The 14,498-nt window shown below is 41.2% G+C and overlaps 1 protein-coding gene across 2 annotated transcripts in view; it reads left to right on the plus strand.

The window, feature by feature from the left end:
• Positions 1-14,498, plus strand: part of COG5 (component of oligomeric golgi complex 5) — a 349,622-nt gene that overhangs the window by 324,210 nt on the left and 10,914 nt on the right. For both annotated transcript variants that reach the window (XM_043965892.1, XM_043965890.1), the window contains exons 18-19: positions 1,810-2,047; positions 8,480-8,556. In XM_043965892.1, coding sequence (XP_043821827.1) covers positions 1,810-2,047; positions 8,480-8,556 — 315 coding nt within the window. The remainder of the gene's footprint in view (positions 1-1,809; positions 2,048-8,479; positions 8,557-14,498) is intronic.

Consider the following 14,498-nt stretch of genomic DNA (forward strand, 5'->3'; position numbering starts at 1 on the left):
CTATGCCAAAAATTTATTTGGGATAGGCAATATTGTCTGCTTTGCAAGAAGTATAAAGTACTGTTGCAAGATCTAACCAGGCAGAATGTTGGGATTGAAAGTTACAAGATTGGAATTTACTTGAGAGGTCTTCTAGTGAGTACTGTACTTAAATCATCAAAGATAGATGGTTGTCTCTCTCGTTCTTAATGGTCTTCAGGCAGATGCATTCTATAATTTCCTCAGTAATCTTTTTAGTGTCAAAAGCAAGATTTTAAATAATAGGGCCAGGGCAGTCTTTTATACTCCGTCAACTCCTGGCAGTAATAAAATGGGCCATTAATGCCACTAAAGAAATAATCATATAGGATAGGAACATTAGTTGGAAAAAAAAAATGAGGGAGTATCGGTTCAGGATGTTATCTTTCTGCCCCAAACCCTCTCCTCTTCCAAACTTCCCTGTTTCTACTGAAGGCGCCACATTCTTCCTGTCTCCCAGGTCTGTAATCTCACCACTGTCTTTGAGTCTTCATTTTCTCTGACCTCTCACAGTCCAGTTTGTTGCCAAATCTGCCCATTTCTACCTCACATCTCTTAAATCCTCTCCCTTCTTGCTCCTCACACAGCTACCACCTTAGTTCAAGCCGTCATTGCCTTTTGCTGAGACTCTCATAGGAAACTGTTGGTCTCCTACTTGGTCTCCCTACTACCTCAACTCTCTCGCCATTCCACCCCATCCTCTGCACGGCCGCCAAAGGAATTATCATTGAGTGTAGACTTAACCATGTCACTCCCCTATTCAGTAAACTCCACTGGCTCCCTATGGCCTTTAGGATCGAATAGAAACTCCTGTGTTTGTCCTTTAAAGCTCTTTACAGCCTGGTCCCTGCCTGTCTTTCTAGTCTCCTTTATTCACACATGCCGCTCCTTTCCTCATTTTTGTGCATTGTACTGACTGTGCCTCATCCTGGAATTCAGTGCCCCCTCAGCTCCACCTTGTGGATTTACCCACTTCCTTCATGTACCTTTTTATTCAGACTCTCCCTTCTACATGAAGCAATGCAGTTCCCCCCAACTACCAGTATCCTCTTTCTCAAATTACCTTGTATTTATTCCGTATGTTTTTGTTCTACATTTACTTATATATGAACCTGTTGTCTCCTCCTTGAGAGTCACAACCCTTGTGGAACAGGGGACCATTCCCTCCCCACACCAACCACAAGCCAATTGCCACCACCAGGCAAATAAGCCCAAGGGTTCTGGGAATAGCCCCACAGCCCTTCCAGGCTGCTGGCCTTGCTTTCAGCCAATCCCATAAACCTTAGTCCAAGGGAGCAACCGTCGTGGAGGCACAACCTAGCAATTTCCTCTGCGAGTGCTTCAGCTCCTCCTTCCTTAGCAACCACAGCTACTGAAGACCCAGAAAAGACAATTTCCACCACCAAAGCCCTTGGCACTGTCACATGCTTCAACACTGGAAACCATTGTGGTTTTATGAATGGAAATGACATGAAATAAGATGCATTGCCACCTGCTTTGCTGCTGTCACTTCCTATATGTGTTGTCTCCACTTGTTAGAATGTGAGCCCCTTGAGAACAGGACTCTCACTTCTGTTTGGGTCTCTAGCACTTAGCACGTGCTTCTTGCACATAGGAAGTGCTTGATAAATGCTTTTTCATTCCTTCCTAAGCTGTTTTTTGTAGTTGTATCCCCAGTGCCTAGCACAGTTCTGAACATTTATATTTGATCATTAAGATCATTAAGAAATGCTTATCGACTGATCAACATCAGTACTCGAAATAGTGATGTAGTGATTTTTTTTTTGGCAGATCATTACCTAGCTCAGAAAAACCAGATGTCCCTTGCTCTCTATATATGAAGGAGTTACAAGGTTTTATTGCCAGAGTGATGAATGACTACTTTAGACACTTCGAATGTTCAGAGTTTGTCTTTGACAACACAGAAGCCATTGCCCAGAGAGCAATTGAACTTTTTGTTCGTAATGCCAGTCTCATAAGGCCACTTGGCGAAGGTGGAAAAATGCGACTTGCTACTGATTTTGCCCAGGTAAGTGGAACAAGACCGTTTTTTTTTCTAATTTGAATACACAATCGATTTAAGCCTAAGTTTCCTGCCCTAATCTTAATATTATTCCTTAAAAGCTAAGGTTTTTGTATTATTATGCTTCTAGCACTCTACAACCTACTAAAAATTAAAACTGCAACCAAAGCCATTCTTGTGCCAGATAGGTTTTTATTTTTGCATTTTATAAATGATCATCTTTAATCTTTTAGGATTAAACTTAAGTTGCACATACCATAGTAAAACCAGCTCTGTTTCTTCTGTATAGCATGGTGGTTGTTTTTGTGTCTTTAATGTCTCACAATACCAGTGCTGATTGATCGATGGAGCTGGCAAGAAAATACACTCCAAACCAGTGGGAAGGGAAGTGCCTGTTGTTATGCCAGTACAAGGAGCTCTCGTGTGTCTTTGAATCTCAGAACCTGCTCATCATGACCATTCCATTTTTAGTTCACTCTAGATGAAGAAACAGGAGACCAGATAAATTCAGCACCTAATTATTTTCTCTCTCTCTGCCCATTCCTAATGTGGGAAAAAAAATAGTATCTGTAACATATTTCTTCATGGTGGGCAGCCTCAAAATAATTACATGATAAACAGGGGAGAAGGTATTCAAATGACAGAATAATAATAAGTTCATTAGGAAATTTCCTTTTAAAATCTGCAGTGGACTCAACAAAACTGTAATAGTAGAGGGACCAAAGATAACTACCCCAGATCTGCATTCTTTAAAAAAAAAATTGGAGTCGATGGAGATTTTTATTAAAATCGATGTCATGAGTAAACTTGTATTCAAGCCTTTAAAAGCTGTTAGCTTTACTAGTCTAAATAATTATTCACATGGATTATTCCTAATGAGTTGCCAGTTCCTCCCTGCATATGAAGGAACATAAATGTTAATTGTAGTATTTTTTCCCAAATGCGTCTGAGTGCGTCTTAGTTCAGATGAGGCACTGAATACTTGTGCAGGAATGATTTTCACATCCAACCTCCATTACACATGATATGATTTACCAAAGAAGAAGCAACCCAGAACCCAATTTCCAAGGTGCTTGGTTTCCTTGCATACTAATTTGTCCAGCAATTTGCCAGTTGAGCCCTTAAAATGATAAGCCTGAGGCCACTGTACCACCAAAAATAGATTTACCTTAGAAAGTAGGACTCAGTAGCCCAGGCATGAAAATTGAAGTGAAATACTGCCATTTGATTGACACATGAGTGTCTCTTCTTTGCTTTAAAAAACCAACACCTTAATTATGTTATATCTTTTATATTTAGGCACCTGTACCTACTCCCCCCTCTGTCTCTGTCTCTGTCTCTGTCTCTCTCTCTCTCTGTAGTACTGCAACCAGATTTCAGGTTTAGAGAATTGTGTGTGTACAGCATTTGATTAGCGTCCAGAGTGCCCACTAAAATAAAAAATACACTGTCTCCAGGATCCACTTCTTTGGGTACTAGAAATATAGTAAGCTGTGCCCACAATTGTTCTTCATTTTCCTTTTCCCCTTCACCACCACCACACCCCCCCCCCCCGCCATTATTTTTGTTTGTTTTTTTTTCCTGTTATTTTCTCTCCTCTGGGCTCCCTCCCCCACCAGCTCATATGCATTCTTCTCCAGCTGGTTCTTGACTTCCCTTTGCTGGAGGCAGCACTTCAAGTCCAATTAGAGTGCAGCCAGGCAGGAGCTGGTGAGAGCCAAAGTACTTGAGGAGAGGAAGGAACAGGGTCATCTTGGTTTGTGGGGAAGGGAGTGGGGGGGGGGGCGTGGAGATTTGTTTCCTTAGCTGCTCTGAAAATGGAGATGATTGCCCTCAACTGTTCCTACTAAGGTCTAGCTCACAGTAACTCACTGGAATGCTAAGCTCTCAGGTGGGGAGGATGATGAATGGCACATATAGAAACTGAATTGGGCGGGATTTGTTTTGTCTTTGTTTCTTTCTGGACCAGTTTCCCATTTATCAAAAATGTTTCCTGCTCCTTTCCCATTACTGTGGAATTAAATGAAACTCAGGATGATCACCACCAGTGCCCAGTAAAACTTAGCCATCTGTTTGTTTGCCTGAAAGTTTTGCATGCTCAGGTGGTAGTAGCTAGGAGTGTGCTTGTAAGCCCTTTCACAGATTTGGGAGGCTATAAAGGCTCAGGCTAGGTGTATGCTTGCTGTGTGACATTGCTAATCAGATTGCCATGTTTATCCCTGTGACCCAGTTTAGAAACCTCTTGCCATTTGTATTCACTTGTGGAGCTCCATGTAGGTCACAGGCACAAGAATGACAGATGGAAGTCATATTTGGCCTCAGTAAAGAGCCTTTGCAAATATTAGCCAACTTCTCAGGTACTCTGAGCCTTTTGGGATTGGCTTGTAGCACTTCTTTCTTTCTTTCTCTCCCTCCCACCTTCCTTCCTTCCTTCCTTCCTTCCTTCCTTCCTTCCTTCCTTCCTTCCTTCCTTCCTTCCTTCCTTCCTTCCTTCCTTCCTTCCTTCCTTCCTTCCTTCCTTCCTTCCTTCCTTCCTTCCTTCCTTCCTTCCTTCCTTCCTTCCTTCCTTCCTTCCTTGTTGTTATGTGTTTCTTTTTGTTTTCATTCAGCAAACCTTTATTTAGCACCATCTGGGGTCAGCAGCATAGTTTACTAGGCACTGTGGAAGCACAGTGGTAAACTACCTGTGTTGTTCAACTTTATCTTTCTCAATCATCCTGACTGGAAGTGGGCTTTTCCCCACCTGATATATTCACAGCAGGCATCACCTGGGAAATTCAAAATCTTCTCCACCTCTCCATTATTAAAGGTCATCGTTGAAAGGTATAAAACAAGGTCATGGAGAGAGAGAGCAGAGCTTCATATTCCAGTGGTGTGGTATGCTTCTGATTCATGAGATGTCCTGAATGATCCATCCCCTTCTCTCTACTCACACTTGCAGCTGTCCTAACCCAGACCTCAGTAGGGAAGGCAGATGCTATGACTTCAATAATATAGTATGACTCTGATTGTGTTTTTAAAGGCTTCCTTTTTATTTGTCAAAAAGATAAATTTTGGATGACTCAAAATACTTTTACATCTTAAAATATTTATTTAAGTCTAAACTTTGACCCAAACCACCATTCTTCAGGTTACAAGATCATTGACCCAGGAATCATAAAATGGGGAACTCTTCTAGTCACTAGTTGTGTGACTTTAATCTAATGGCTTAACCACTCTGAGCCTCTTTTAGTGTCTTTATCCATAAAATGTGAATTAGGAAATGATGGAATTTAGAATTGCAAAGGGTCTTAGAGGTCATCCAGGCCCTGCCTTTCTCACAGGCTTGTTGTACAAGCAAATAAGGTATATGTGGCTATACCTTGAACAGGAGTACAAAACTAAACAAGTATAAGTTTGTCGTCATTATTTAGCCTGTACTGATCCACTGCTCAGCAAGCCATTACTACCCCTTAAATATACTATCTCCCTCATGTATAGCCTAAGATATTGGCATGAGGCAATTTTCTTTCAATAACTATTAGCAACCAATTCCAGCTACTCATCCTTTCTGGGTATTAACACTATTTACCTGTCAGTTCTGTAGCTCTAAGCATGGTTGGGCCCACAGGGGCCCTGCTGGTTCAGAACCTCTTAGTTGGTCTGTCCAAAATTTCTTCTGGAGGCTCCTGCAGTTTCTTTCCTCCCCCTGGAAAACTATGAGCTGTGGCAGCTGGCTTAGCAATTGTTTATTCCCTGGCATTGGTAGCAATTTCTATTTATAGTTTTTCTGGTGCCCTTTAAATATGTAGTTGCATCTATCTCACTGAGTGCCTGTATATACAAATTTAGGCAAGGAAACAAAACATTCCCAGTTTCTGTTCTAATTCTAGTTGCCTTTTCTCTTCAGAACAGTGTCAGGCAGGTCTGCCCAGGCAGCATCCAGTGATGCCTTGTGGTCAACAAGATGTCTCTGATGGTCAGGAATCATCTTTATCATTAGTAACTGTGCCTGCAAGTTGTACTTTCAGAGAGATAAGGGGAAGCTGTTGCATTTTCCATTTTTGGCCCCTCAACCAATTGCAAAAGAACACCCTCTGTAAAGGTTTTTACTATCCTTTCAAAATATGTTCCTTTATTTTTAATGGAACTCTGCCAGAAGATAATGATTTCTCTATACCCTAAAGCTTTTTTTAATGGAAGAAAATTTTTTTTAAAAGATGTAACATTTTAAAGTTGTTGTTTGCTGTAGATTTTTTTATGTATCATCATATGTTTCGCAGTCCTTGAGGTCAGGTATTCTTATATAATCATTTGTTCCATTGCTAATGTTTGTTTTTTAACATTCAGCCCTGCCAAAGGGCTGAGGAAAATGATCTTTGGTTTAATCTTTGAAGATAACAAAATTCTTCAAGGTAATTGGAAAAAAAATTATTGATAAAATATTTCATGGCAAGTGTGTTACAATTTTATCATGTATATCATATATATTATATATAAAGATGTAATAATTAATCCTATTTTGGGATTACTGAAGTGAAACTGTGTGATTAGATCCAGAAATTCACTAAGATGACTGATGGGACATAAAATGTACAAAATAAATTACAACAAGAAATCTCCTCACCTGAACCTCCCTCCCTCCTTTTACCCCCTCTCCCTCAAATTCCCACAGTGAATAAGCTCTGAGGAGATTTGTCCATTGGCTAGTCTGTCTCAAGTTAAAAATTAGCTCACAGCTATTTTGTTGTAATTAGCAAAAGACCTTACTTTGCTTCCTTAGATTTTTATTGTTTAATTTTTTATTCTTTTTTTTCCCTTCTGGCATATGTTTTTCCCTTCAAAGTATTCAGCCTTTACCCCCCCCCCCATACCCATCTATATATTGGAAAAAAATACACAAAATTGACTGGTTCCACAAGTCACTGATATTTGTAAAATGAATTCCTTTCTTGAATTTACCTGTGACTTTATTTTGAGATTCCATAAAGTTTGCAGAATTATCTTTCTCACTTTACCATGTTCTGGTGCTTAATTAAAAATAAAAATAATTCCTCTAGCCATACTTAGGTTATTGCCTGGACTTTGGAGAATGTGGTACTACAGATAGTTATCAGTTATCTATGCTGAAGGTATAAAAAGAGCAAAAATGTGGGAAAATTATGAGTTCTTAAGTCTTTCAGAGTTCTTTGTTTTTATGGTTGTAAGGGGCTAAAATTCTAGCTAGTCTGTCTAAAGTGTCTAATGAGTGGTCGCCAATAAATTATAAGCTTTAGCAAGAGTTAGACTTTTAAACATTTATTAAGGAGAATAAGAATTTGGTGAAGAGAAAGAGAAAGGCTTAGATTCATCTATCTATCAAAGGGAGAGCACATTTCTAGCTCCACTCTCCACCAGCGTCCTCATGAAAGAGAGCTAGAGTGCCAGCCTCGCCCCCTCTTCCTCCCACAAGCAAACATCACTTCCTGACACCAAAGAAAAGCCACATGGCTTGCCCTCAGGTGCCTTCTCCTCATGGCGGAGCTTTCCTACAGTAGCTCTCCAGCAGGTGGCGTCATTCTAGTCATTCATTACATGGTATTGTTAATGTATAAGATGTTCTTCTGGATCTGCTCACTTCACTTTGTATCAGTTCATATAAGTCTTTACAGGTTTCTCTGAAATCCTACCCTCACATTCATATACTATAATTTGTTCAGCCATTCCCCAATTAAGGACACCCCCTTAGTTTCCAATTCTTTGCCAGGACAAAATATACTGCTATAAATATTTTTTTGTGCATATGGGTCCTTCTCTTCAATTTCTTCATTAGTTTCTTTAATTTCCTCAAGGTGTTGACCTATTAGTGGTATCTGGGTCAGAGTAGGCACAGTTTAATAGCTATGGGGGCTCTCTTTTTTTGGTCAGTTTTGCCAGTCAGGTGAATGTGAGGTGGTACCTCAGAGTTGTTTTAGTTTGCATTTTTCTAATCATTAATGATTTAGAGCTTCTTTTTATGTCTATTGATAGCTTGGATTTCTCCAGAGAGAAGCTACTTTGTGGATTAATATCATTCTATTATGGCCTTACAGGATATTACCCCAGCATCCTTTGAATTCCCTCTTGCCTTTTTACAACTGGGAGCATAAATTGGATCAGTTATCAGTTGAAATTAATAGAATTTTAGAGCTTAGAAGGAACTTTAAAGGTCCTCTGTCTCAAACCCTTCATTTTACATAAAAGATGAGTGAAGCTCAGAGGATAAATGACTTGTCCAAAGTCACATAGTTGATAGGTGGCTGAGCTGGGGTTTGAACATGGCCTCCTCTGACTCACTGTCCAGTGCTACTTCTGCTACAGAAGTCAGATGAAAGCAGTCGAGGGTCAGGCACAGCCTACAAGTTAGTGGATCCTTGGCTCCATTTGGGCAGTTTGAAGTAAAAGGCTGAGGAATGTCTTTTTTTTTTTTTTTTATTACAGATGGAACTGGCTGTGGCTCCACTCTGCAGACGGGTATCTGACCTAGGAAAGTCCTACCGCTTGCTCAGATCATTCCGGTGAGTTCTAGAATCTGAAATCTGCTATTTGTTATCCCTGCTTATTGGTTGTATATCCATGCTCCATTAGTAAATGAATTCTCTCTTTCAATTTGTTTTGGTTATGCTTCAAGTTAGCAGCTTGACGTAAAATCATTTGCAAATGATTTTAAATAGTGTGATTTTCCCCTTTTGCAATGATATTCATAAGCATTATTTAACATGTTTCATGTTTTATGTTATTATCTAGGAGGGATCTATAAATCAGGAATTTTATAATAATATTAAATTTTTACCATAATATTGGTGAGGTGTTATGGTGGTAGACTTCTTACATAAATTTCCACTATACAGACTAAATATTTCTCTTAAGACAGTAACACAAACCAACAATAAAGGTGGAATCTCATCTTCTCTCTCTTTAGAAAGCCACTAATATCTCCTTTTTAGCATAACCATGTGCCATATGAGGATCAGCTGGAGAAACTGAGGCTAAAAGAAGCCCTTATTAGAGAGGTGGGAGGTGGGGGCATTATAAGCTTACTCTCTTCAAGTATTTAAGGGGCTATCAATTGGAAAAGGGATTAACCTTATTCCAGGAGAGATGTGGGCTCTGAATTCTTCCTTCTGCAGACTCTTGGATGGAAATGCCTGACCCTCAGCCACAGTTCCATGTGTTAGTGTTCTTGTTCCCTGTCTGTCACAGATTACCTTCCCCGCCACCCCCACCCCACTTTGGTGGGTATCACTATTGCCTCAGACACACAGGGCCCACAGTGGGGCAATTAGTTTTTTCTGGCCATCCTGAATTCACAGTCAGTTGCTACCTTAGAATTAAGTTCCATAGACCTAGACTCAGAGCTTTTCAATGAGCCTCCATTTCACAGTCAAAGACTCTAAATCTGTGGATGATATAATGGGTGTCACTGCTAGAGAGTCCTCTACTAGCAAATGCACGAGGCTTGTCGTGACCGTCACCTCCTGGTATAAAACTACTCAAGCTTACTAGGCTGGTATCAGTGTGTGCCCAAAGGGCTAGCTTAGATCTGCAAGAACCAACATGGTTGGACTGAGGCAGTTGACCGACTCCTAAAACACCCGTCCACATTTCTCATCTTAGCAAGTTTTAAATGGCTCAGCTTTTCTACTTCTGGTTCTTCTTGAGCCATGAACGAAATGTTTTAGTCTTAGGTCTTCACAGATACCTAATAGCGTCTGCCAGATCCTAGAAAAAGCTTCACCTCTGGAGAGTTCTCTGGCCGTGGACGACTGATAAGCACTTCTGTCTTCTGAGGGTCAGTCCTCACTCTGTGCCAAGAGCCAGGCGTTATGTACACAGACAGCTTCTGCTGTGTTCACACTAGAGTTAGCCCTTCCTCATGCTCTTTCAAGAGCTTCCCAAAAAATGATACGGTCATTCAGATGCAGATCTCGACAGTACATGGTAGCAGTCCCCGGGGCTCAGTCCATGGCCGGTGGCGTGGCCTCCCACCCCCACCGTGCATTTGATTTGGACCTGAAAGGCAGAGCAAGAAGCAACAGGAAGAAGTTCCATAGGATTCGAGAGAGTTGAAAGAGACCTTCGGGTTCATCCGGTCCAGCCTCTTTGTCCTCAGGATTCAAACCCAGGTCCTCCAACCCCACAGCCAACATTCTTTCCACTCCTTCATGCTCGCACTGGTTAGGTTCTTTGTAAAGTTCCCTGAATTGAATTGCCAAAAGATTGAGGCTGCCCAACCGGCCTTGGGGGTCTGCAAGCAGAGGCGGGATGGTCGCTTTCTGAGTCTTCTCACATGGCTGCTGCCTTAGTTCAGGGCCTCATCACTTCTCCCTTGGATTATTGCAGCAGCCTTCTACCCTACCCTAAGGTTCTCCTGATTCCAGTCAGTGCCACACAAAGCTGCCAAAGGGCTTTTCCTAAGTACAGAGCTGACCGTGTCACTCCCCTACTAAATAAACTTCAAGTCTTTTCTCTAACCTGTACTATCACATGTAAACCACTCTGCTTAACTTTTCTTTTTTTTGGTGAGGCAGTTGGGGTTAAGTGACTTGCCCAGGGTCACACAGCTAGTAAGTGTCAACTGTCTGAGGCCGAATTTGAACTCAGGTCCTCCTGAATCCAGGGCCAGTGCTTTATCCACTGTGCCACCTAGCTGCCCCTCTGCTTAACTTTTAAAACTCTTCATAACCTTGTCCCAGCCTATCTTTCTAGCCTCATTGTACATTACCCCCTTCATGTAGTCTAAGCTCCAACTAAATTGTCCTACTTGAATGAATGAATGAATAGCATTTATTAAGCACTTACTATGTACAAAGCATTGTGCTAAGTCCTGGGAATACAAATAGAAAAAAAATAGAGTCCCTGCTCTCAAGGAACTCATTCTGATGGGGAGACAATACATATGGGAGGTTTCAACTGCAAGTTAGACAGAAAATTCCCATAAATCCTTAAAGTTCAGTGGCAAAGCAGATATTAATGCCTCTTCTTCAAAGTCATTACTACTAATAAAATCATCAGAGTGTGTGTGTGTGTGTGTGTGTGTGTGTGTGTGTGTTTATGGAGAGGGAGAGGGAGAGGGAGAGGGAGAGGGAGAGGGAGAGGGAGAGGGAGAGGGAGAGAGAGAGAGAGAGAGAGAGAGAGAGAGAGAGAGAGAGAGAGAGAGAGAGAGAGAGAGAGAAAATCAAAATCTAGCATTACTTTACATGATTCTTTTGACCTTACTGGCAGTGGCCCGTGTAGTGATCTTGGCCTTGCCAAAAGTACAGTCACTGTGACTCAGCTATCCAGGAAGCCAAGAAGGTGAATAAATAGATCCCATTATTAATAGTGAGTCAGCTGTGTCAGCATAGCTACAGTGCACCATAGGTACAGTAGATAGAGATATGTATGTAGATAGAGAGATGTATGTATATGTATATCTGTATATATGTATGAATCTCTCTGCATGTATAAATATGTGTGTATTATATAGCTATATGTATATATAGTGATAGCGAGATAGATATCCTTGTCTCCATTAGAATGAAATCCTTGAGAGATGTGTATGTATATATACACCTATATAGACATATATCTCTATATAGCTATACCTATATATACACACATCTTATCTATCTACATCTATATCCTCGTTGTCTCCATCAGAAAGAAATCCTTGAGAGGAGAAGTTAGCACAATGCCTGGTCCATAAAAGGCACTTAATAAATGTTTGTGGACTAATTAATCTATTGACTGATTGGAAATGTTGTAAAAGGGATTTTTGGTAAGATAACAGAGTCGATGATCCCTGAAGTCCCTTCCACATCCCAGACTCTGTGATAATTCTCCTGTCCTGTGTGACCTCTGCCTTCCATAATGCTGTGGATAAAGAGCTCCCAGGACTACCATCTGAACAAAGGGGCGTTCCTGTGCTCACCAGCTTTGCCCTGCCCTCCAAAGTGACAACAGCATGGTATCTTCTAACCCATCTCCAACAGTCAATAGAAGACTGTGACCACTGACACCTTCATTCTTGGGATCCTCTCATTCATTGTCTGGCTTTCCTTTGTTATACACAGGCTTAATGCAGGGCTTGGTCTTCTTCATAAGATGAGAGAAGCAACCCCCCCCCCCCCGCAGGGTCATAATTACTGTTGTGGTTGCTATACACTTCATCCTTGTGGCAGGTCAGACAAGACCCTAGCCCTAAATCCGAATTTTGTCAACACTGATCTATTTTAAGGCTTAGGAAGAGCCTTCAACTTTCCCATTTCCTGTGATGATTTGATGACAGACTAATTAAGACTTTCAGGAGAAGGCAGAGCTGTTCCATTATGGATGTGCTCCAGCAGAAGGGTTGGAGAAAGGCTGGTGCCTAGAAGAACAAGCAACATCGATGTTGAGTTCAGGAGTTAACCAGTAGAAGGAGGGAAGGTCGAATGGTTTGCGGGACCAGCATTAAAAGTGATGGTTGAGGGGCAGCTAGGTGGCGCAGTGGATAGAGCACCGGCCCTGGAGTCAGGAGTACCTGAGTTCAAATCCGGCCTCAGACACTTAACACTTACTAGCTGTGTGACCCTGGGCAAGTCACTTAACTCCAATTGCCTCAAAAAAAAAAAAGTGATGGTTGTCTGTGTTTGGAATGCTAAGAACACTTTTGTTATTTCCAATCTTGTAGTTTTGACCTTTATGAAACCCCCAAATATGTTTTCCCCTTTCTTTACCTTACTCAGCAACCAGGGGCCCTGTGTTGACTCCCGTGGCGACACACCTATCACTTTTTCAGCTGTTCATACGGTTGGGACAGGCTTCACATGGGAGTCAAAATCAAACAAGATGGTACAGAACCATTAGGGAAAAATAACTGCCTAAGGACTAGAGTCAAAGTTCCTCCCTTCTACCCTTTGAGAGGAGTCATTCGCATCCCTGGATCAGCCCAAGGATGCTTGTCCAGACCAGGGCAGGAGGGAAGAGTAAGGCATAAGGAAGCTGTAACCTGGATAGTGATCAGCTGACACTCCTGTCCCTCTGTGGTTTTCAGGAGAAGCTATTCCCTGCCAGCCTCCGTATAATCTGAATCTAGAATGTAGAGGTACTGCTTACCTGAAGAGTCCAGGTTCTGAATCCCAAATTCTAGAGACTATCATTATAGCTTCTTCTTTTTTTAATGTTATATAGCTTTTTTTTTTTTTTTTTTTGCAGGGCAATGGGGGTTAAGTGACTTGCCCAGGGTCACACAGCTAGTAAGTGTCAAGTATCTGAGGCTGGATTTGAACTCAAGTCCTCCTGAATCCAAGGCCAGTGCTTTATCCACTGCGCCACCTAGCTGCCCCCCAATGAGTTATATAGCTTTAGAGGTTACTATCTTCTCTGATTCACTTTCCATTATTGGAAGCTTCCTAGCTAATAGGGAGAAAATTCACTCATCTATTTAGTCATAATAATATTTCGTATATTGTCTCAGAGGTTTCAGTTTCTTTTCCTTTGGCATTATGCTGATACCTCTCTGCCTTCTCTGTGCATATCAATGAGAAGGGGAAAAAGTTTTGAGAAAATCTGAGTTGTTGAAAAGAACCTACTTCATAATCTCTTGTTTGTGCATGTTGTGCATTTCAAAACGTACTTTTTCCTCTCTCCGCTGTATGTTGTAGCCAACTGTAACAAGTAGTTGAAAGAACTCAGCCATAAATTATTTTAATCTTAAATATTCCCTACCATAAGTACATTTTTTCTCCTAATGTGAACCATTCATACTACATTCAAACTGTAAAATTTGTAACCTTGAAAATGTTGTCATTTTCCAGAATGAAATTTTCCAAGAGTGATTTTGTGATATCTAGACTTTATGCTTTTAGCATCTTAGTAGTATCTTAATCATTTCCTTTTTGTTTACAAGTCAAATGAAGATTTATTTTTTAACTGCTAACCCTTCAAATACTACCTGGGATATATGTATTGTGAGGGTCAAGGAGAAGGGAGAAAGATTGGGAATCAAGCTGTGTTCTTTCTGCCTCTTAAATCAAGTACCAGAAATAAAGATTCTGCAATTAGACATTAATGGGTAATTATATTGGTGACGCACGAGAGAGAGAATCAGAATCCAGCATTACTTTCCATGGCTTTATTGACAATAGAGGCAGTGGCCTGTGTAGCCAGCTTGGCCTTGCCAAAAGAATAGCCACTGTGATTCAGAGATCCAGGAAGCCGAGAAAGGGAATAAGATGATGCCATTTTTAACAGTGACTCAGCTGTGGGGCGTATGAGTGTGGCACAGTGAGCTCTAGTAATGCTAGATCAGAATATCTCATGGGGCTCAATGGAAACCGCCAGGGAAGCAGGGAGAGCTTCAAGGAAAGGGTTGAGGGAGCAAGTAAATCATGTTACCTGCTGAAATGCAGGGCTTCTGTGGCTTTCATTAACTTGGTTTGTTTTTTTCTGATAGAAGCCCATCAGGAACGTTATTATTAAAAGAGGATGCAGGGGC

Source organism: Dromiciops gliroides, chromosome 5 (genome assembly GCF_019393635.1).
Source record: "Dromiciops gliroides isolate mDroGli1 chromosome 5, mDroGli1.pri, whole genome shotgun sequence".
In the NCBI taxonomy this organism is placed as follows: Eukaryota; Metazoa; Chordata; class Mammalia; order Microbiotheria; family Microbiotheriidae; genus Dromiciops; species Dromiciops gliroides.